At 45.0% G+C, this 24,694-nt stretch overlaps 1 protein-coding gene across 3 annotated transcripts in view; it reads right to left on the bottom strand.

Annotated features, from left to right (window-relative positions):
• Positions 1-24,694, bottom strand: part of EDARADD (EDAR associated via death domain) — a 47,648-nt gene that overhangs the window by 8,006 nt on the left and 14,948 nt on the right. For 2 of the 3 annotated variants that reach the window (XM_084796231.1, XM_084796233.1), the window contains 2 exons: positions 20,618-20,676; positions 4,048-4,093 (listed from right to left, as the gene is read on the bottom strand). In XM_084796231.1, coding sequence (XP_084652357.1) covers positions 4,048-4,093; positions 20,618-20,676 — 105 coding nt within the window. The remainder of the gene's footprint in view (positions 1-4,047; positions 4,094-20,617; positions 20,677-24,694) is intronic. The other variant, XM_084796232.1, reaches the window with a different exon arrangement.

The raw sequence follows: 24,694 nt of genomic DNA, 5'->3' as shown, positions 1-24,694 counted from the left end.
AAACCTGCTGACAGAGATTAAACAGTAGGAGGGGCTGAGTTGGCCGGTATCTAAGACAGCCTATAGAAGAAGAAGAAAGACTTTTAGCTCTTGGAATTTTAGCTCTTTAGCGACTCTTAGCTCTCTAACTCTTGAGTGCCTCAGCTCCTTAGCCTTTGGCTTTTTGGGCCTTGAGCTAACAAGCCTTTGGCCTTGGATTTTTTGGCCTTTTCCTCCTGGGCTGTCAACTGACCTAATGAGCATTTTGGGCCTTCTCTACTGGCATGTGAGCTGAGTAGGAAAGTCAGCTGGGTGTTTTCTCTGCCTCTCTGAGCTAGCAGCTTTTTCACCCAACATCTGGCTACTGAGTCTTTATTGGTAAAATAGGACAATCTGGGATTTTCAATTAAAACAACAAATTACATGTATTGGTAGTGGTGGCGGTGGTGGTGGTTGGTGTATGTGTGTGCATGCGTGTGTGTGTGTGCGCGCGCGCGCGCGTGTGCGTGCGTGCGTGCGTGCGTGCGTGCGTGTGTGTGTGTGTGTGTGTGTTGTGTATGTGTGCAGGAATGGGTGTGCTGCATTCTATGAAGCTTAGAGAACAAATTGCCGGGACCAGTTCTCTCTTCCACCATGTGAGAGCACCTTTCCCATTTCATTGACCTCCCTGACAGATTTTGCCACCAACCTTAGTATGTGAAGATGTCATTGTGATTGCCCAACCCCTCAAAAGTTCTCGAAAAGAAAGAAAACTGGTCTGTCTGTTCCATGTGCATATTTGAAAACAAGTGTCATGAGTAGTGGCAGAGAGTGCACATTCAGAATTTATAGCTTTCTTATCACTCTAATGCTTTGTCTGTTTTCTTTACTCACAGAGGCTCCGTCTGAAGTGAGGCCAGCAGCCTGAGGGTGTGCAGGGAGCTGGAGGTAGGCCGAGGAGCACACCAGGCTCTAGCTTGGGCCTCACCCAAAAACTGGTTCCCATCCCAGAAGGGCACCCCTTCCCACATCAGTCCTGTCATCACTGTTTATAACCAGAAGGTAAAAACATGAGTGGGAGGTGAGATTAGTGGGGAAGAGGTCCGAGGAAGTCACTTGCTAACACCCTTGGTGCCATGCTGTAGCCACGGCCTCTGAGCAACGTCAGTTATACAACACTGTCTAAAGATCACAGGGTTGGAAAGTTGTGGGGATGTGACCATTACTATAAGATGACAGGTAGCTATGAATGATGTCTCTGAGTGGTGGCTGTAAGAGGGTAAGGAATGTGAACAGAGGCCAGCTGGGGAGATGGCTCAGTGGTTAAAACAACTGCCAAGCAAGTATGAGGGCTCAAGTTCAGACCCCCCAGACCTCCTGCAAATGCTATGTGAGTGTGAGAGCCCAACTCCAGCTCCAGCCTCAAAAGATAGAGAAAGGACCCACAGAGCAAGCCAGCTGGAAAGACCAGGGTTTGATTGAAAGACCTGCCTCAGTGAAAGAGGTGGGAAAGCAATACTAGAATCCATATGAATTGCTCCATGGGAAGATTTTTAACTGCCTGCTAAAATCACCAGCTACGTCAGATGTGGTAGTGCACACCTTTAATCCCAGCATGTGGAGGCAGAGGCACATGCATCGCTGTGAGTCCCAGGTGATTCTGGTCTATATAGCTAGTTCCAAGCCAGCCAGGACTACATAGAAAGGTCCTATCTAAGAAAGTGAAAAGAAAATAATAAACCTTTAATTATCAGGGTTATTTTCTATGAAATATATTTATTCCCCTTCCATACCTTAAATACTTCTCATGGAATATTTACCTGAAAGGATAAACTTTGAGATGTCTCGAGATTTGAGAACAAAGAAATCAGACATGGAGAAAATTAGATCATGACCCAATACCTCTGAAGCGATAAGCCCTGAGTATACAGTAGGCACTGGATAAATGACGATGATGACAGGGAACTAGCCCTTCTCTCTGGAAATTAAAAATGTAGGGGCTGGTGAGGTAAATGGTTCAGCAGTTAAGAGTATTTACAATCACCTGTAACTCTAGCTCCAGGGGATCTCGTGCCCACCTCTGTTTCCTTAGGCACTTGCATTCACATGCACATAGCCCCGCTCACATGCACATCATTAAAAATAAATAATATTGAGCCGGGCAGTGGTGGCGCATGCCTTTAATCCTAGCACTTGAGAGACAGAGGCAGGTGGATCTCTATGCGCTTGAAGCCAGGCTGGTCTACAAAGTGAGTTCAGAACAGCAAAGGCTACACAGAGAAACCCTGTTTTGAAAAACAAAACCACAAACAACCAAAACAAAATAAATAAATCATATTTTAAAAAAAGAAATAAAAGATGATTTGTAAAGTAGGTGACTACGTGAGGACTCTGCCTCTCCAGGGAAGGAGGTACAAGTATGTGTGTCACTTCTTCAGAACTGGCAGGGAGAAATAACAGTGAGAGAATGGGAAGATGGCTGCCATCCCCAGGAAGTACATGTTGCTGGCAAACAGTATTGGCTTGGTCTCCAAATACAAAATTGTGGGTCAGTTCTAGATCTGGGAAGAGAGGAGATGCTTGAGAAATAGTATAGTCAGGCCTTTATAAAAATTCACTTAGGTGCCTTAATAACTCCTGTCCCATTGGTCACTTCTAAGCAAGGGGATGTAGAGATAGTCCAATGGGTAGAGAGTAAGGAGGATCAGAAATCCAAGGGGCATTCTCAGCTACATCGCTACTTCTAGGCAGGCTTGGACCACATAAGACACAGCACAAAAGAAAGATGAGAAAGCCTTGTTATGCCTCCTTCTACCACACAGCTAGCACAGCCCAGTGGACAGCCGTGGGTGTGGGTAATGGCTCCTGAGAAGCAAGTCTTCCTCAGCTTCACTAGGGATGGAACCCAGCAATCCTCTCCAATTCCTGGGGAGCCCTCCCCACAGCTGGCCAGCTACCAAGGTCTATTTTAGTTGGTGTGGAGTGGCAGCAAGGCATGAGAGTTTGTCACAGCTCCCTCGAGGGCTTCAATGCACAGCTGAGAGGGGAGTAACTCCAGGGCAGTGGCAGTCAGAACAAGAAGTGAGCAGGGTCCCAAGGGTGGCCCAAATACCAAACTTTCTCTACCCTTCACAGACAAAGGAGGACCAGATCAGAAAAAAAGCTTCTCCAGACATTTTCAGGACTGGGGATGCAGTCCTTGGTGTGGGTGGCAGAGCCCTTGCCTAACATGTGAAGGCCCTGGGTTCTCTCTCCAGTTCTACACTGGCACAGTGCTTGGGAGAACACTTGGATGAAGTCACACCTTGCTGCGCAATGGTCCTGCCAAGTTAGGATGGAAAGTCACTCTATTCTGCATGCAGGTTATAAACGATTCTGATAGGCTTTCCCCTCCCACAATCCCTTGCCCTCTTTGGTGTAACTTGGACCTTTCAGAAGGGATTATATGGAAGTGTCTGAGAATTCACCATCAAAACACATTCAATAATTGAATTCCTCAGGCACTCAAAGAGTTCCAAATGTGTGTACTGATACCAGGCTCTGCAGAGGTGTTTCGGTCACAGAAATAAGCAACATCTTCTACTGTATCCAGAAAACACGACAAGAGTGAAGAGGCACTGGGCAAGCTCTATGCTTTGGTTACTTAAGCACATGCTATTGTTTAAAAAACAATTACAGTTCAGTGGAGAGACAGCTCATTCTGTAAAGTGCTTGGCTGTGTAAGCATAAGCATCCAAGCTTGGGCCCCAGAGCCTACATAACAAAGCCAGCAGTGGTAACAGGCACCTGTGGGCTCAGTGCTGGAAAGGCAGAGTGGAGAGCCCTGGCCAGCTACCTTAGCCTTATCAGAAACCTTTAGGTCCTAGTGAGAGTTTGTCTAAAAAACTAGGACACACACACACACACACACACACACACACACACACACACACACGCTCATCAACATAGATTAAAGCTAACTGCTGATTGTCAAATAGCCACAAAGCCACACACATAACACAAGTTAATGGTGCACACATTCACTGAATAATATTAACGAATCTGCCTGGCTGGTGCTGCTGCCTGGTAGCTCCAGCCAATACTTTTTACCTGAAAAGGGATCTCCAGTGCTGTCTGGAAAGTCCTTTTCTTCTCCCTAAAAAACAAAAAGCACCCTGCATTAAAATCATGTCCACAAGTAAATGGCAATATCAATTTCCTCATTAGTTAAGTATCTACTCACTAAGTGCGTGGATCTGACTGATCTCAAGGCTGGTTCTTCAGTAGGGCTGAGGTGTGAGACTCAACCTAGAATGTGGGCCGTGCTTAGAATGTAGCTGCTCCAGCAGACACTGGACAATGGCGAAACAGACCAAGGTCTTACTTCAAACACCTGAGGGCATGCAACCATGGTTCCTGCCCTATTTTATCCTTATTATAAACTGTTTTCTTTGTTTTGTTTCCACTGTGCCTTGGACTAGACTTGCCAGTCTAGGCTAAAATGTGTGTGTGTGTGTGTGTGTGTGTGTGTGTGTGTGTGTGTGTGTATGACGTGTTTGTACATGCATATGGAAAATAGAGGTTGATGACGGATGTCTCCCACTTATCCCCCATATCATTCTTATCTTTTTATTCATTTTTAAAATTTATTATAATTTACTCATATTACATCCTGATTGTTATCCCCTCACTTGTATTTTCCCGTTCCCATCCTCCCTCCTTCTTCAGTCCTATTCTCCTCCCCTAGACCTCTGGCAGGAGGGAGAGGGCTCTCCTCCCCTATTGTCTGGCCACAGCCTATCAGGTCTCATCAGGATAGCCTGCATCCCCTTTCTCTGTGTACCCACAGGACCTCCCTGGCAAGGGGAAGTGATCAAACTTCAGGCACCAGAGTTCATGTCAGAGGCAGTCCCCGATTTCCCAACCCAGCCCCCAGTCGTGGAGAACGAGCTGTCCATCGGCTATATCTGAACAGGGAGTCTAGCTTCCTTGGTGGGTGCCTGAGTTTGTACAGCCCCCTACTGGGTCCATGTCCACAGCCCTCAATGATCTCCCTGTTTTCTTATCTTTTGAGACAATGTCTCTTATGACTAGCTAGACAGGCTGGTCAGCAAACTCCAGGAGTCTGCTGTCTCTATACCCCCACCCCCAGCCAGTGTCAGGGATACAGATGTATCAACCACACCCAGTTGTTATGGGTGCTAGGGATCTGAACTCAGGTTCTGGTGCTTGTTGGCAGGCACTTGAGCCGAGGACTCATCTCCACAGCACCCATTTCAGGCCACAATACTTTGCCTTGCCTATAGATTTCTGTCTTCTTTTTAATTCATTGTTTACTTTATGTATATTTTGTGTGCATGTATGTCTGTGCACCAGATGCATATCTGGTGCCTGCAGAAGTCAGAAGAGGGCATTGAATCCCATGTAAATGGGTGACTGATGGTTATAAGCCACCCTATGGGTGCTGGGAATTGAACCCCAGTTCTCTGCAAGTACAGCCACTGCCCTTAAATGCTGAACCATCTCTCCAGCCTCCCTATGTATTTCTTTTAAGTTTTATTGCAAAGCAGCTAAAAGCAACTGTGAAAATGTAGTGGCAAGCCCTGGATGAGTGGACAGTGCTCCGCTCCTCTGACTAGGGTTCTGTTTCTACTACCAGGGCAATGCTGTCTTAGGATGACAGTGGCCTTCTCTCAGAGGGACACACAGCTGTCCATAAAGTAGTCAGGGAGAGCCAATCCCAGCATGCTTTGCCTTTGGGAATTGCGTCTTTGTCCAATCCCAATCATATCACCCAGTGTTGCCCCTCCATCCATCATTGGAGTGGAATCTGCAGTTAGAATTTTGTCACTCCAGGCAGACACCACCTACACTGGCCTCCCATGTACATGAAGGCTCTCTTGGATTTGCTGTAGGGCTTTTAATTACCAGGTGTCTGAATTTTGTTTCTAAAGAAGCATTAACTTCTTTAGAAGCCAGGCACAGTGGCACACACCTGCAATACCAGCTCTCAGGAGTCAGAGGTAGAAGGATTACAAGTTCAAGACTAAGGTGGGCTTTTCAACAACACACTGCCTTAGGAACAACAGCAGAACATGCTGACTCTCCGGCATCACTGTGTTTAGTATATTTAAGTAGTTGCTATTTTTCTCTAAATCTTCTAAGAAGCCCTTTTTCCTTGCACACACTCACCAATCCCAGCTCTCTGCAGTGTGTATACATCTATTAATCCTAAAACTTTCTGCCCACCACAGGAGCATTCCTATTCTTACCAGCCAGGCCTCCCCTAAGGAACTGAGGGATTTCTGCTCTCCTGACCCTGACTCTCCAGGACAGCCACGAAGCCAGCCGGCTTGGGAACCATGGGACTTCTGTCCTGCTTTCTTTTGCCTCTCTCTCTCTCTCTCTCTCTCTCTCTCTCTCTCTCTCTCTCTCTCTCTCTCCCTCCCTCCCTCCCTCCCTCCCTCCCTCCTTCCCCCCCCCCCCCCGTGTGTGTGTGTGTGTGTGTGTGTGTGTGTGTGTGTGTGTGTGTGTGTGTAAGAACTAAAGGAGGCCCTGAAGGGGCCTGAATGCCTCTGCACAGCCTCACACGGTTACAGAGTCAAGTCCCAGGAGCCCATCCCCCACAAGCCTACATTAACCACCTCAAAGGCCCTGTGTAGACCTGCCCTTTCCTATCTGCAGAGTTTCCACAGGCCTGAGCAGGTCTGCTCACTCTTAGATCAACACAGTCAATTCTCCTCACTGAATCAGGAGTGTGGGCCACAAGGACAGAACTGAAACTCCAAGTCATAGAGAGAGACAGGAACGTTAGAGGTTTGTAGATCTCATGGTATAGAGGACCCTGTTAAGACACAATGTTTCCCAGAAATAAAAACTGTGTTGCCTGGGTCATTCTATTTGGTTTCTCATCATCTAGAGAATAAGAGACCAATGCAATTGGTCAGATTCACCCCCAAGATGCTTTCAGGGAGAATGATTCAAAATTACTGTGAAATGGTTGAAGACAGAACAGCATCAAGGATGTCCAGGTGGAGTGGCCCTTGCCTGTGGCCCTACCACTGAGGACTGCCAAGAGAATTCCAGGCCAGCATGGCCTACACAGCAAGACTATGTAGCCTCAAAAAATAAAATGAAACAAAAAATAAGCCGGGACCTTTGTTTCCAGGCCTGCTAATTGTGCCACTTTAATGTGAATTTCCCAACAATGAAATCAGAAAAGACTCATTTTGTGCTTTATTTATCTGATCTTGTTGAAACAATGCTCCTGCCTCTACTCCACATTTGTTCATTGCGCTGTTGATGCACAGAAGCTGCATGTAAGGAACTTGTGTCCACAGGTCAAGGATCTGACCTTGACCTGAGGTTCAGGGGGAGAAGAATCCCAGGTATAAACAGGCCAGGCCAAATATTATGAGCACTCAGGAGATGCTGATGGAGTCCCCACAGACTGAGAGTACCAGAGAGGGCTGGAGGTGTAGCTCAGGGCTGGGGTGTCTGTGAAGAAGAAGAAGAAGAAGAAGAAGAAGAAGAAGAAGAAGAAGAAGAAGAAGAAGAAGAAGAAGAAGAAGAAGAAGAAGCAGCAAGGTGGCCTTCTTCATGAGTTGCAGGAAAACCACCAGCTCTGAGGGTCAAGTGAAGACAAGCTAAGCAGTAGAAGTGAAAGCCTCTCTGTGGGCGGTGCTGCCACACTCACCAGGCCTCAGCTCACACATCACTTCCTCTTATGGGATTTCTCCAAATACCCCATGTGGATTGTGTGACCTGGGTCCTCCCACAGCATCCTGTAGTGTCGTCCACAGGTCCCGAGGCATTGGGTTTGGACTCTGTCTTCAGCACTAGACTGCATGCTGCATGGCAAGGACAGTGTGTGTGTGTGTGTGTGTGTGTGTGTGTATGTGTGTGTGTGTGTGTGTGTGTGTGTGTGTGTGTGTGTGTGTTGGGTGGGCAGGGCGCTGTCACTGGGGTCTGGAACATCAAATGCTTGTGCATATAGGGAAAGAAGGAGGCAAGGAACTGTGGACATAGAATGCAGCTCATGTTTTCCAGATCATTCCCCACATTGCCCTTCAATAGGAGTGTCCTTACCCCTCCATTCCTGCCTGCTCTGTGGCCTCCACCCTACAAGCCTCCTTGGGTCTCACCTCTGTTCCTATTCACTTAGTCATTGCAAAGCACCTGGCTGCTATGCTTTCTCTTGAGGGAGGGGAGTTCTGTCTGCTGCTGTTGTCTTGAGAAAGGGTCTCACTAGAGAGCCCATGGGGGCCTCAAATATGAGACCTTCTTATCTCAGCTTCCCTAGGCCAAGATTACAGGTGAGTCCCGACCTTTTAAGGCTGTCTTGAGAGCATAACAGCCATTACCACCTTCGTGACAGTGATTGTGACAACTTGTAAGTGACCCTCAAGGTCAAGCCTATTGAGCTTTCCCTTAGAGGGAAGCTGTGGGAGGCTCACCTAAGGTTTGGCTGCTCCATGCACACCCCTGACAGCTGTATGTAATTCTGCTCCAGGACATGCTAGATCATGTGGAATGTGGATGCTTAATTGAGGGAGACTCCATCTGTGTAGCTATGAGGACGCTGTCATTCATTTTGGGGTGAGATTTTTTAGCGATCAGAAGCTTTGGGGTCATCCACACTCTGCAGGCAACCCCTCCATCCATGCTCCAAAAGGTAAGTCCAGCTGCCTCACTTCACCAAGGTACTCATGGACAGAATCATGGCTCCAGTGCCTTATCTGGGGCGTGCAGATGTCTGTTTATGTCTCCCCAGGACAAGCCCACACAACAGCCATCTTTCCTGATTGTGCGAGGATTGTGTCTGATAACCGTGGGCCCCTGCCAGTCCACCGAGTTTCTTAAACTCCAATCGATCTCATTCTAAACTCCTATGCTTTGCTAGATAAAAGAAAGCTATCTCACACATTCATGTTATCTGATCTCACTGTTCTCTGCTCATCCTAGGGTCCTCCTCTGTGATGGCTAATGGTGTCAACCTGACAGTATTTAGCTTACCCATGAGGCAAGCCTCTGGGCACACCTGTAAAGGATTTTCTTGATTAGATTATTTGAAATGGGAAGACTCACACTAAACGTGGGCAGGACCTGTGGTCCAGATAGAAGGAAGATTAGGGGAACCACTTTTGCTTTTTGCCTGCTGGTTTCATGTCTTATTAGCAAGTTCATCTACTGTGTTGTTGCTGCAACTGTGCATGCTACCTCTGTTGCCACCTTCCCTGACTTCAGTAAACAGCTTCTTTCAACATGAAGCCCTGAGCCTCTCCAGGAATCCCTCAGACCTTCAGTGCCAGATTGGGGCTGCTGAGGCCTCCCACCATTGCTGGACTACCGAGACCATATCCTGTAAGCCAATCTACTTAACCCACATTTGCTAGGTATCCATTCTGCCAGTTGTGTTCCTCCAGAGAACCCTACCTAATACACCTGTTGACTAGCCTGAGTTTTATCAGGTCCTGATGCAGACCCTCCACTCACCACCGAGGTAGGTCCCTGTTCCCCTCTACCCCCTTACTTCTAAGGCACAGGCTGAGCCAGTAGATTCCTCCCATCCTCAGGGGTCTCTGCGTTGCCTTAAGTCATTGTCTTCCTCACTAGTATCACTTGAGAGATAGCATCTTTATCTCCAATACCTTCCCTTGCTCCTTGGGTTGTGAATTTTGTGCACACCTCTGTTCTAACTCTACCACGAAGGATGACAATTATGTTTTTACTCATCTTTATGTCTCTGGTGCTGAGCACAAAGACTGTGTTCCAAGTTGGTTTAACTCAGTGCTGAGGGTGTAATGCAGTTGGTAGAGCTCTTGCCTAGCGTGCACAACACCCAGGGTTTGGTCGCCAATCACTGAGTAAAATGGGCATTAGTAGCACGTGTCTGTCTGTAAGCCAGAGCTCAGGAAGGGGAAGAAGGAGAGTCAGATGTTTGAGGACTACACAGTGAATTCCAGGCAAGACATATTCTGCCTCAAAATAAAATAGAACAAAAAATAAAAAGGTTAGCTACCTAGGAGTAGAGGCATTGGGAGGTGAGAGGCACACCCATGGAAGAGGTCCTCAGCAGAGTGGAAAGCTTTACTGTGAAATAACACCCAACGGAGCATGAAAGAGAGTGGATAAGAACCCAACACAGGGGCCAGCTGGGTTCTGACTAGGAAGACAGAGATGATGAGGTCAATAAAAGTATCAAATAAATATATTTTAAAATTAAATAAGATGGCCGGAAATGATGGCGCACGCTTTTAATCCTAGCACTCGGGACGCAGAGGCAGGCGGATCTCTGTGAGTTCGAGGCCAGCCTGGTCTACAAAGCAAGTCCCGAACAGCCAAGGCTACGCAGAGAAACCCTGTCTCAAAAAAAAAAAAAAAAAAGAAAGAAAATTTAAATAAATAAATGAAATGAAAATAATAAATAAATAAATAGATAAATAGATAAATAAATAAATAATATGTATCTATTTTCATTCTTCTGCTGGCGGAGGTTCAGTTTTACCAACACCATTCATTAAATAGGCTCTCTTCCCCTCCCCCACTGTGTATATTTTCCTCCCTTGTCAAGAATTAGGTGGACATAGCTTAGTTGGTTTATTTCCGGGCCCTCTATTCTGTTTCACTGGCCTGTGTGCTTTGGGCCAGTCCCAGGCTGACATTATCACTCTAGCTCTATAGTGTAACTTGAAGTCGGTTGTTGTGATGCCTCCTGCTGAGTTCTTACTCCTTGGGATCGTTTTGGGCATCCATATTCTTTTGTGGTTCCAAGTGAATTCTTTTTTTTTTTTTTTTTTTTTTTTAATTTTGGTTTTTGGAGACAGGGTTTCTTTGTGTAGCCTTGGCTGTCCTGGATTCACTTTGTAGACCAGGCTGGCCTCGAACTCAGTGATCCGTCTGCCTCTGCCTCCCGAGTGCTGGGCACCACCACCCAGCCAATGTGAATTCTTGTACTATGTTTTCCCCTCGATCTGTGAAATGTGACATCAGAAATTTGATAGGCTTGCACTAAATATGTAAATTAATTTTGGTAATGTAGTCATTTTCACAATATTAATTCTGCCAACCCATGAACATGGAAGGTCTTCCCACCATCTAGTGTCTTCTTTGCTTTACTTTTTCAGTATCACAAATTTTCACTGAAGAGGTCTTTTTTTTTTTTTTTTTTAAGCTAGGTGTGTTGCTAGGTACTTTTTTAAAAAGCAACTTTTAATGGGATATTTTTCCTAATTCTTTTCTCTGGGGTATATTGTTGGTATATATACGGCTACTGCTTTTATTTTTATGTTGACTTTGTATCTTGCAACTTTCCTGTGTTTATTAGACATAGGAGCTTTATCTAGTAGATTTTATATGGTCACCGAAGTAATGTCATGTTGTCTGTAAATAGCAATGATTTGACGTCTTTGCTTCCCATTTTTATTCCCCCCATGCCTTTCTATTGTGTAACTGCTATAGCTAAGACCTTGATGCTATATTTAATATAAAAGAAGAGAGTAGATGCCTTGTTCTAATTTTAAAGGAAATGATCTCAGTTTGTCTCCACTTAATATAATCCTGGCTGTACTTATAAGCACCAACATCTCAGGACTCGTGTGTGAAAAGCCAAGACAGAGCAAACAAAGCACAGTGGTGGGCAGGGATCAAGTGAGGCTGGGCATAGGGATGCCTTCACTGTGGATGAAAAACTAAATACAGAAGGACAAAAATGTGAAAGAAATGCCACTGTCACTGCTCTGATGAGAACAAATCCGCAGGTTTGTGTACACTTAGCTCGTTCTTCTCCTCAGTGCGTTTTCTATGCCATGACATAGGCCTGTCACAGCTCAAGTTGAAGTGTGGGTCAAAACCTTAGCTGTTGCTGGAACCGGGAGGCCGAGATGCTGAGTGTAATGCCAAACTCAACGCTACAGGTGCACAGATGAAAGACTAGTTTTCCCTTTGTGTATGGAGTGGAGTTGGTTATTGTTCAGAAATATCACAGAACAGTTCACAGGCGATTATAATTTGTACATGCAAACACAGGTAGACCACAGGACATGGATATTACAGAGGGGTGGGCATGTCTATTTAGATCCCTTTTGTTCACAAACACCAGGTTTGTAATACCGGTGATGCTGGAAGCAGAGGCTTGTTGGCCATGTAATAAGGTGTATAACATCACACACTGCTTGCTCTGTGATTTGTCTGAGCTGCATAATAGTGTGTGAACCTAGGAAAGAGTACTTCATTTCACATGTTAATATGTAAAAAAAGTTTACACTTGTATGACTAGTCCAATGTATTTTAAATATTTTATTTATTATTTAAAATAGTTCTTATATTAAAAAATTATTCTTTAAAATACTTTTGGATTTATTTTTATTTTCACTTATGTGTATGTATCTTGAGTGCAGTGCTCTTGGAGGCCAGAGGCATCAGGTCCCCCAGAGCTTGAGTTATCGGCAGTTATGAAGCACACAAAATGTGTACTGGAAATTGAACTTATTTGTAACTCCTCATTTTCTAGTGCCACCATATGTATCTTGAACTCTGCCTTCTCTGGAATTCTGCCCTTAAAGTGAGATTGCTCACTCAATTAGCAATAAGTACAGCTAGACAAGTTTCTATAAAGTTACATCTGTTTCCACTGTCCACAATCTATGAGGGCAGTTTTACTAGACTCCTAGGCCAACTGAATACCACAAGAAATTCTAACTCACTCACGAAACCCAAATGTCTTGTCACAGTCAAGAGAGCTCTGAAGTGACAAGAAGAGAAGCCTTGGCATCAATCAATTAAAAACTGTACAATTTCATTATTGATTAAGGAAACACTTTTAGACTATCATAAGAAAACAACTAAGTTCTAGACACCTTTGGCTTTTCCATGCCTTTCCACAAGTATATATATGCGTGTTTGTGTATTTATGTGTATATGCAGGTGAATATGTATACACATATATGCATATATATGTATATGTGTGTTTGTATATATGTACAATGCATATGTGTATAATACGCACATGTGTATGTATACATGTGTAAATATACACATATATATAATGTGGTGGTTTGAATAAATGGCTCCCATAGGTCCATGGGAAGTGGCACTATTAGGAGGTGTGGCCTTGTTGAAGGAAGTGTGTCACTAGGGGCCTGGGTTTTAAGGTCCTAGAAGCTCAATCTAGGCCTAGTGGCTCACTTTCCATTCCTGCTGCCTGTGGCTACAGATGGAGAGCTCTCAGCTCCTCCTCTAGCACCATGTCTGCCTGCATGCTGCCATGCTTCCCACCATGATGATCACAGACTATCCCCCTGTACTGTGAGCCAGCCCCCGTTAAATGTTTTCCTTATAAAAGTCGCAGTGATTGTGATGTCTCTTCCTAGCAATAGAAACCATCATATTGTACATGTATATATATGCATATTTGCATATATGCATATTTATTTATAGTGCAAAAGGATGACCTATGGCTAGGTATGTGCTCTACAACTGAGAAATATCCTTGCTCCCATTTTTTTCATTTTTAAAATTTGAGACAGGGTCTCACCAAGATGGCTAGGCTGGCTTTGAACTCATTTGGTAGCCCAGGCCAACCACTAACCTTTGATCCTCCTGCACCAGCCTCCCAATTAGCTAGGATTACAGGCTCTAACAAGGCCTGGCTCAACTACAAATATTTTATCTTGACTTGGTCCAAAAAATTGTAATACGTCAAAGCCTTTAGCCTTAATAAGCCACATCAAGACAGAATACTAGAGTTTTCTTTTAGGTGTTTATTTCTGGGGACCTTTATCATAGAAAAAAGTCCTCCTGGCTTTGAAACAGTGAGTGGCATTGGGGAGCATGGGTTTATTGTGGCAGCAATGGGAATCAAAATTGGCATTCCATTATTCCCAGTCATCAAAAAGAGGGACAGGAAGCCTCAGAATTGACGAGGCAGAGCCCATAAATGTATCAGTGATATTATCACCAAAATTCACATTAACGTGGATTAATGCCACTGGAGGGCTGTGGGGTCTGGGAATAATGGAAACACCTTCCTACAGCCATGGTCAGGTCCAGAAGAGCAAGCAAGGGCGGTGTGGGGAAGTGCCAGAAGAGCAATGTGGCCTGCAGAGAGAGGCGAAGCTGGGGCAGACCATCCTGTGGGCAGTGCACAGAGAGGCAGGGTCTGGGCTACACAACTGTAGTCTAGGAAAACTAAGCTGATCTTCTCTAAGGAAGTTAAACACCGGTGGGAGTCTGTCCATGTGTACGCAAATGTCATAGTAGGAGTGTGGATGTCATGGGACATGTCTGGGTTCTCTCCTTCTACTGTGTGGGTCTTGAGGATTGAACTCACGTCCTCAGAGTGGCTGCATGTGCTTTGGTTACTGAGCCATCCTGCCATCCAGCTGAAGTATTTTTAACATCAAGGGTCTATCCAAAGGCAGCATCTTCAGTCTGGCATGAAATGCTAGTCAGCCATGAACAGCTGAGGCAGGGAGACAGCAAGACCAAGTGCATAGTGCTGAGCTGGTGCTTTCCAAACCCTTGACATTATTTCTCTCTTCCAAGACGCCCAGACAACTGTAGTCAAGTGGCCTTTTTTTTTTACCTGGCTTAAGGAAAAGTGTCGTCTATTTGGACAGGCAGGTGACAGGACACCTCCCTTATTAGAATTAAAAATACCATGTATCTAGTATAAGGAAATCTGCAGTCTTGCCTGATAGCGCTTATTTCTTGTTCTATAAACTTTGCACTATGGGTAAAGTAAGAAATTACCAAATAAACCAAAGCTATCTGAACTTCCCTGGGGGGAGGGGGCACGGGGGAAGCTGGAAGACCTGCCAATCTATGAAACAGATCTTGCTGGAGCTTGAAAGGATTGTTGCAGGTCCAGAATTGCAGGCAGAGGCCTGCCAGGCTGAGTAATGGCAGCTAGCATCTGCAGCTGGGATGGTCCCCCCTCCATGCCCTGTTATTACCCTGCATTTAATGACTTCAGATCTGCGTATCTTCTAGTGAGCTCGGCTCTGCCAAGGCAACAAGGCTGCTGGTTAGAGCGCTATCCAGTGCCTCACAATCCAGTGCAAAGAAAGGAGCACCCCTGTGTAAGGGTTTGAGTCTGAGACGTTGTCTCCAAGCTCACATGTTTGAACAGGTGGTTCCCAGGAGCTGGCTCTGTTTGGAAGCTCTGGGATGTGAGGCCTAGCTTGGAGGACTTAGGTCACCAGGAACAGGCTTTTGTACGTTGTCCTCCACCTCTGCTGCTAGTTCTTTGCTTTCTGATCTACCATATGAGGAGCTGTCACCATATGCTCCCACCACCAGGAAGTCCACCATGCCTTCCCTACCATGGTGGACTGTGTCTCTGAAACTGTGAGCCAAAACAAAGTCTTCTTCTCCTAAGATGTTTCTGTTGGGTTTTGAGTCACCTCAAGAAAGGAAACCCATACACGGTACGTTCACCAGGTGAATTCCAGTAGCACCGACACAAGCTGTTCTTTCAGCCTAGTGCCCTCCAGAAAAGTGAGAAAAGCCTACAATCTCTCTAGGTTTATGTGGACTGGTACACCAACTGCTACCAACGGAATGTTAGGCCACCAGGGGGCAGTGTGGGAATGGCAAAGGCAAGCAGGAAGGGCTGTCTCTAAGAGGTGGGGACAACCATAGGGTATTACTAACTTTTTGGGTCAACAGATGATGATGATGGTGAAGAAGAAGAAGGAGGAGGAGGAGGAGGAGGAGGAGGAGAAGGAGAAGGAGGAGGAGAAGGAGAAAGAAGAAGAAAGAAGAAGATATAGATAGATAGATAGATAGATAGATATAGATATAGATATAGATATAGATATAGATATAAAACAGTTGAAACAAAACTAAATTCTCATCTATTAGAAATTATTTACTATATAGGTATCAATGGACTAATTTCATGGATAGTCCATTTTTCTATTTGTTATACTGTATTTTTGTCATTAGTAGAATATCTGGTAAAGATTTAATAAATCCATATGGCCTTTAAACCCAGGTCATCATATGGAGTTTGTAAAATACACTAAACTATATAGCCAGGACTGTAAGAAATCATGCCATACACAGGATATAGAAGTGATGTCTAAAGAGGCTCCTTCAGTACAGGGTGCCTGCCATTTGTAAAAAAAAATAAAAATCAGAAACAGTAATGACTGATACAGGCTGTCACTTATCCCCAGGGTGACCTACAGAATCACCTCAATCTGACTCAACATCTCCACAAGCTACTTTTGAATGCTGACAAGTTGATTCTAAAATTGATAAAGAAAGTAAATTTCCTCCAGTGATTATAATCAACTGGAGGAGAGCAGTGGGATGTAATTGCCTAGCTTTAAAACACACCATGAAGCCACGGTTATCAAGACAATGTGGCATCACTAGGAATCTAGTCAGAGATCACCAGGCTTCAAAGCTGGAGTCAGTAACTTACAAAAGTGGGAATGGAAACTGCAGGACTCTGATTATTGGCCATAAGAAGAGGATTTGAATACTATCTCTGGACCTGGGTAGAGACTTGATGTTCTAAACAGTCAAGAGAGTTATAGGATATATCCCCCTACCTGCCAAAGGAGACAGGGTCTCATGTAGTTCCGGTTGTCCTCAACTCATGTTGCAGCTGAGAACAGCTTCCTGGACCTCCTGCCTCCATCTCCCAGGGGCAGGGGTTACAGGTGTGTGCCACCATGTTGGGTTCCATGTGGCTCTGGGATGGTGCCCAGGGATTTCTACATGGCAATGGAACCCCAGGTCCAGCCCAAGATCATTGTCTTGCTGGAGGCTTTCAGGTAAAGAACAAAGAGTTACCACTGTCCTCTCCCTTAAGAAAGAGAGGGCCAGTACACCACATATGATGTGAAAGTAGAAAAAAGGAAGATCAGGGTGAGGAGGTACAAGCAGGGATGGGGAAGAAGGAAGGCAGATAGACAAAAACAAATCAGTTTCAAAATGCCTTCCTTACCCTATCATTTTTGTGTGTTACTTAAAAAAAAAAATCAATGTAATATTGATCGAAATGGCCTGCCAAACACCTAGATAAGTCAACCCCCTCCAGGAAAGCTGCATGTTCTGGAGGCTTTAAATAGAACATAAATTCTATCTCAATACATAGGCTGGCACTGCAGTCTCCCTGACCATGTCCACGGTCACGCTGTAAGAGCGTTTTCCTGCTCCGTGGTCCCTGCCGCCATTGCTCCCCTTTTCCCCTTAAGCATGGCCCACTGTGTTCTGTGATAAACTCCATCTGTCTTCTGCACTATGTTCTGTGGGTCTCTACTAAATTCTTTCAATGGAAATCACAAGGAACAGGGAGCAGAAAGGAGGGCAAAAGGAGATCTCAATGACAGCAGTGACAAGATACTCAAACAAGGGTGGGAGAGAGATGGGGACTCCAGAAATAGGTGTGTGTAAACACAGTTAACTGATGTGTACCAACTAGGCAAAACATGGACCTTACATCTCTTTCACAAGCTTGGAATAGATTACAGACCACAAGGTAAGACACTAAACTGTAAAACTCTTAGAAGAAAATCTGCATGATCGAGGTGTGCTGATGGCTTTGTCCGGGCAACCCATAGAATAAAGAGCTAACAGACTAGTCTTCATTAAACATACCCTCTGTTTAATGTCTGTAAAAGACCCTCTCAAAAAAGGAAGATGGCTCACACACCAGGAGAGAATATTTGCAAAAGATACTTTAAATAATGAACTATCTAAAATATGTTTTCAAAAACCCCAAAAACCCAAACCCTTAAAACCCGGCAATAAGGACATAACCAATATAAAAACAGAAAAATAGGGCTAAAGAAATAACTTAATGGCTCAGAACTATAACTCTACTTCTAGGAAATCCTATGCTTTTTTTTTTTGGCTTCTGTAGAATATGTGGAATACTTACATGCTTGTGGTATATGTACACACATGTAGGCAAAACACACATAAAATAAAAATAAATACATCACTACAGCTTTAAATTATAAACAAAATCCCCATAAAAATGAAATATGCAGATAGAAACAGCATATTAAGAGACATCCCCACCCACACCACCTATAGTCACAGAAATGCAAATGCTGGAGAGAATGCGGGGCAACTGGATGGCTTCTGGTGAAAACTCAGAATGGCACTGTCACTCAGGGAACCACATTGTGGCTTCCTAAGAAACTCAGTGGTCTCACCCTGTGAACCAGCAGGCACACTCCTGGATACTCACTCATGTCCAAACCTGCACACGGGTGCTTAGAGCTGCTTTTTCCTAAGTAACAAAACTTTGAGGCAACCATTGTGAGGCACAAGACCCTCACTCTATAATGACTAAAGACAGTGAAGTCGTTTTCCTTTTGCAATTCTGTAGAAACTGACACTAGCCTGGAGAAAAGGGCAAAAATGGCCAGCACCACTGAGTTAGGGCAGAACAATAGTTTTTAAAGATCCTGATCTCCAAGAAGTCCTGCCTCCTTTGTCCCATAGTCTGGTACTCCATAGGGCAGCATGACTCCATGGTCCTTTAGCACAGTAGCCCCCACCCCCAATTTTCCATTCTATTGGTTCAGGATGCAAAGCATTGTCTAATGTATATCTGGAGAGTTGAAATTCCTTCCTCCCTTTTTAAAAAAATATTTATTCATTATGTATACAGTGTTCTGCCTGCATGTACACCTGCAGGTCAGAAGAGAGCACCAGATCTCATTATAGATGGCTGTGAACCATCATGTGATTTCTGGGAATTGAACTCAGGACCTTTGGAAGAGCAGTCTGTGCTCTTAACCTCTAAGCTATCTCTCCAGTCCACCCCTGCCCCAATAACTTTTCAACTGCCAACATGTAGACAAGCTGGCACCAGTAGCCAACTGGAGGGAACAAGGACCTAGAACTTCCTACTTATCTCTCATTCTTTGACAAGCTCTAAGCATACTCCATACTGAAAATGGAACAAAATTATTTACTTCTTACAACCATGATATCTATTAGTAGACAAATAGACAATCAGTCATATACCCAGGTAGTGGAATATTACACAGCACCAAAAAAGCAGTGGAATATCAACCATCAAGAGACACGGAAGCTTAAAATGCATATTGCTGAGTGCAAGAAGTCCTATGGCATGATCTCAAGTCTATGACATTCTGGAAAAGACAAACTACAGAAATGATAAAAAGATCAGAGATTGCCAAGGGATAGGGGAGGGAGGGATGAGCAGCTGAGCACAAAGGATCTTTAGCTCAGCAAAGCTACCTTGGGTGATTCTGTCATGGCAGGGGCATGGTAGTAGCTATTTGGCCAAAGCTACAGAATGAGCTTAATGAGCACACTGGTCTGCGGTTGATGATGTGTTCGTGTGGGTACACAGACAGTAACAACTGTACCACCGTGCTAGAGGATGTTGGCAACGTGGGAGGCTGTGGGGGGGGAAGGTGTTAGACGGGAAATCTGTGTTCTTCCAAATCCATTCTCCTGTGAACCCGAAACTGCTCTGGTAAATAAATGATTCAATTCTAGAAGAAGAATTGATGTGGGTTATTTCCGGGGGATGGAAAAAAGCCAGAGTTAGCTAATCCACCAATTAGACCCTCTGTTCTCAGAGCGTAGGAGGTCTTGAAGTGTTTAATTCTCGTTAACACTTCCCTTTCCCACATGCAGGGGAAGCCACTTTCCTGTTCAACAGTGGCCCCACCTGCACTTCAGCCACCTCAACTAAACCTTTAGTCCTTTGCCTGACAGGGCCTTTTCCATCCCTTCCTCAAAACGTGGTGTTATTTTTAAACCATCGCCAAACAAAACTTGCTAGGAACCAATGTGGTGTGCAAAGGCACAGGCATGAATGAGCCTGTCTTAAAGGTTTGCTTTCTGAGACACCTAATGTTCTAACTGTAGCTTAGGAGATTCGCGGTAAACGAGTTAGTTTGCTAGTGAGCATTGCAAAAATAGGACCAGGCATTCCCCAGCTTATTTTCTGAGGCAGGGCCTCTCACTGACCCTGGGCTTACCGACCCACCAGCCTCCCAGAACTGAGATTGTGGGTACACACATTTGTGCTTGCCTTTTTACATGAGTGCTGGGATCTGTACTCAGGTCCTCGCGCTGCACGGCAAGCACTCGACTGACCAAGTCATTTCCCCGGTGCCTTTTTTTTTTTTTTAATGATAAAAGGCTTAATATTTTAAAGCTTAGATTGTATAAGCAAAACAAGAAAAACAAGAAAGCGGCTGGGAACTACCTTACATCCACTATCCACCTCCGAGCATGCGCCTTTATAGGGCTTCACAGAGTGCGTGTGGAAGCCAGAGTTGGCATTCATTGTCCATCCTACAGAGCAAACGCCTCTCACTTGCTCTCACAACTTTACAATTCCACTAGTTCCGGGACCCCTCGCTTCTGCCCTTCTATCCTTGGGGTGGCAGGCAGGCCACCACACCCGCCTGCATTTGGGTCCAGCTCCGGGATCTGAACCCAGGTTCTAGTGCTTGCACAGCAAGTATTTTACTCACAGAGTCATTTCCCCAGGCTTTCACTTGATGCAATCTGGTCTTGAAGCCATGATCCCTGCATCTCTGCCCTCTGAATGCATGGATTACAGGCATGCACTTCTATAGCCACCCTCATTTTTATTTTTAAAACTCTTTCAGACTGTTTTTTAGAAAAGTTCTATGTATTTACAGTTTAACAAATAGTTGATTCTTACCTGATGTTGATCATCAGAATTTGGTGGACAGTTGGAAGTGACGGCATCACACTCCTTGGCTGGAGGGGGTGTGAAGGGTGGGGGGCAAAAAGAACAATATACAGCTTGGTAAAGAAAGCACACACTCCGGTCTAAGACCTAAAAGTAAAACTCAGTGGTAAGAGCTGTCTTGACATGGGATGGATTTGAACAAGCACAAGCTCAGGTCCCAACTCTTCTCTCCCCAGCTACACAATGCTCCTCTTGAGAGGGATGAGCGTGATTCTGTTGGCTTTGGAGAACTGGGGTTCCATTCACTACCAGCACACAGAATTATCCAAACAAGCAACAGCCTTCTCAGGGGAACCAGAGACACCCCCACCCTGAAGATTCCACAGAATGTGCCTCTCACAGCCCATATTTCAAGTGTCCCATGTCCCTAAGTGCAAGCTGGTATAGCTCTGTACACTGTGACATGTCCTTGTTCCCCAGGCTGCAGATGTGCATGATTCCTTACCACACCCCTTTTCATCTGTCTAGCCAAGCACCACGTGTTCAGCCATCCCCATCACCTTAGGGTAGTGTCCAGCCTTCATCAGCAGAGTACAGGGGAGGCAATCAAAACTACTACTACTCGACCAATACAGTGGCCAGGCCGTGGTCAGGGATGTTTGGCTAACTAACCTCACTGGTGACGGCTGCCTGGGGTGGATTTGAACTTAGCCTGTGGGGTGCAATAAGGCCCTCTCTTGTCCCAGGGTGGAAACTATTGTTGAGTGGCTAGAGAAAAGGACTGGCAGGCTAGTCAGAGCATAGGACCCTGGCTGACTGCTGCTTGGGTTCCACCAGCCATGGGGATGCTCTGGTGCTTCATGAGTCTGGTGGCCACATGAGCCACCTGTGGGTGGCCTGTTCTAAACATGATCTGTGGGTGTACAGCAGCAGCACAGATGAGGTGCAACTCTTATAAGGCTCACAGTAGGGAAGGCATTCTTCACGCAGGAGAACCCCATTTGGCACATTGGTCGATGTGGTCAAGGGTAGTGAGCTGCCTGCCCCTTTACTACTGTTTCCCTCATCACTGTCAACCTTTCCCTTGACCTCTAAGGGCATTGAAGTGGGCAGGCAAGGCAAGCTGAGGACCCTGTGCTGATCAAAAAGGAAAAGAGGCAGAGCACTGGGTACCACTGTTCTCCCACCTAGCACTTTGTTCAGCATTGCTGTTTCCCATACCCAAAGAACAAATCTTGTCCCTGGGGAGTTGGATGGCCCCTCCCAGGCTACAAACAAGAGCACCCAACTGAGCAGAGTCCAGACCCTAGGAGACCCATGACTAGTCCCTGGAGGAAGGACCGGCAAGGGTTTGTTTAATTTGAGCATTCCTTACAGCAGGTACATGCAGGTGATGCTGAAGTTGTAAAATGAACATTCCAGAGGCCTGGGAGGAAGCAGCTCGGCAGCAAAGTGTTTGCCTAGCACACATAAGGGTCTGAGTTGATCTCTAGAATCGCAATTAGAAAAAAAATTAAATGAAGTGTTTATGCTGGGAGCTTTAGCAAAGTTCAAATTCCTTGGGCTAGGGGCTGGTGTATCTCAGCATTAAACTACATCCCTAACATGCATATATGCTCAGATTTGTTAAAAAAAAAAAAAAAAGAAAAGAAAAGAAAAGAAAAAGATTAATAGAATCAATCCACATCATTTTTCTTTGGATTTAAATTTTTTTAAGATTTTATTTCATTTTTATTTATTTATTTACTTATGTATTTGTGTGTGTGTGTGTGTGTGTGTGTGTGTGTGTGTGTGTGTGTGTGTGTGTGTATGAGAGAGACAGACTGCATATATGTGGTTATGCTCAGAGGCTGGAAGAGGGCGCTAGATCCCCTGGAGCTGGAGTTACAAGCAGTTGTTAGCTACCTGTCGTGGGTGCTGGGAACCAAACTGAGATCCTTTGGAAGAGCAGCATTCTTTGTTTTGTTTTTGTTTTTGTTTTTTGAGACAGGGTTTCTCTGTGTAGCCTTGGCTATCCTGAACTAAATTTATAGATCAGGCTGGCCTTGAACTCACAGTGATCCACCTGCCTCTGCCTCCCAAGTGCTGGGATTAAAGATGTGCACCACCACACCCCAGCGACAAAGCAGGCATTCTTAACCACTGAGCCATCAGACCCTGCATCTTAAATTTACTGTGACTTGTTTAAAAAAACAATAAGAGAGAGGCACTCCAAAGAAAACAATCAGGTTTTTGTTTGTGTGATTTTTTTTTCAGGACTGGGAATTGAACTCAGTAAGGTCCTCACACATACTCAACAAATGCTCTACCACTAAGCTTGTCTCGAGGCTCCTTTGTTACTCTGTTTTGGGATAGTGTCTTCCTATGCTGCCCAGAATAGCCTTGATCTTGTTCAGTAACCTAGGAGGCCCTGAACTCCCTATTCTCCTACCAAAACCTTCCAAGTAACTTGAATGCAGTCTGGCACCACCAGAGCAGCCAAAGATGAACAATTTCCTTGATCTACAGGAGGCCTGTCATGTGCAGTTGTCTTTTTCTAAGAATACTCGCTCAAAAACCAGAACTATTCTTCCCAAACACATTTGCAAATGTGACAGGAAGACACACTCTCTTCAGGATGCTCCCGTTAGCAGGCTCTGTGAGAAGTCAGGAGATTCCTGATGAGAAGGTAATAAGTCCCTGTAATGAAACCCAACAGCCTGATTGTCAACTTGATCGAACTGCGATCACCATGGAAACACTCCTGTAAGTGTGCTTATGTGAGTTTGTCTAGAGAGGTCTGAGGCAGGAAGAACAACTCTGAAAGTCAGCAGCCCTCACCCCACCCCACACCCACACAAACCATGGGCTGGAAACAAAAGGCGAAAGTGGGCTAAGTGCCAGTGTTGTCCTCTCTCTGCCCCCTGATGCAGATGCAGTGTGACCAGCTGCCTCATGCCTTCCCCACTATGAACAACTGGATCCGGAAACTTTAAGCAAAATAAAGCCTTCCTGAAGTCGTTCCTGTCAGGGATTTGGTCTCTGCAACAAGAAAAGTAACTAACCCATTTCCCATCTCAGGGAAGCCAAACTCCTGTGGGTCACAGAAGAACTGCTGGGGAAGAGGTCCCCCAGAAGACACCCCAGAAACCCCTGCACCTAGACATGGAGACGGACTCTGCAGAATGCTATTGATCGATGCCTTTGTCCCTGATGAGAAAGTAGGTGTGATAAATCATATGCTGATCACTGAAATTACCCTAGATTTCCACATGCCTTACAGCAAAACCACATCACTCAGAAGCACTCTAGCTCAGCCTGCATTAAAGAACAGCTCTAAGCCGCTTGCGAGTAACGTAGGGCTCCGGTGACAGGATAACAGATGCTAGGAAGCTTGCCTAACCTACTTAAGAAAATGAGTCTTGAAGCCTTTTTCAACCATAGGGAAATTGTTAAAGCTAATTACCAATGACTCCTGTATTAAGTAAACTAGACACCCCCAAGTCACTGGAATGCCAGAATCCTAGCTGATATTTAATATAATTAGGTTGCAGTTTAGAATATTTTTAGGTCCACAGATTAGCCTCTTAAATTATTTTATATGGATTTTACATCCCTAAAAGACTTTCTTATCAATCTATCTACCTATCTATCAGCTATTATCTATCTATCTATCTATTATCTATCTATGGAAGCCAAGGTCATTGTGAGCTGTCTTCTTTCCACCTTGTTGCCTTTGAGGCAGAGTCTCTCTCTGAACTCAGTGTTCAGTGAGGCTGGCTGGCCATTGATCTCTGGAGATCCTCTGCACTCTACTCACTAATAATAGGTTTGCAGACTCAAATCCCTGCACCCGACTTTTATCTGTGTTGGGATCTGAACTGTGGTCCCCATGCTTAAGCAGCAGGCACTCTGTGGCCTGAGCCATCTCCCCAGGCCCTTTGTAAGCTCTTTTAGTTAGCATGAAAGGAACAGGCTTGACTGTGGCATATTTTCACAAATAAGCATCATTATACTTCATCCTCATTCCCCCGCAGGCTGTCCTCCTCCACTCCCCTCTCTTAAAAAAACAAATTCCATGAGAAAACTATTAGAAATCTCTAAGGA

The sequence above is a fragment of the Acomys minous genome, assembly GCF_964271855.1.
Source record: "Acomys minous genome assembly, chromosome: 9".
Classification (NCBI taxonomy): domain Eukaryota; kingdom Metazoa; phylum Chordata; class Mammalia; order Rodentia; family Muridae; genus Acomys; species Acomys minous.
The sequence above is the reverse complement of the archived record's forward strand: the minus strand, read 5'-3'. Positions and strand labels throughout refer to the sequence as shown.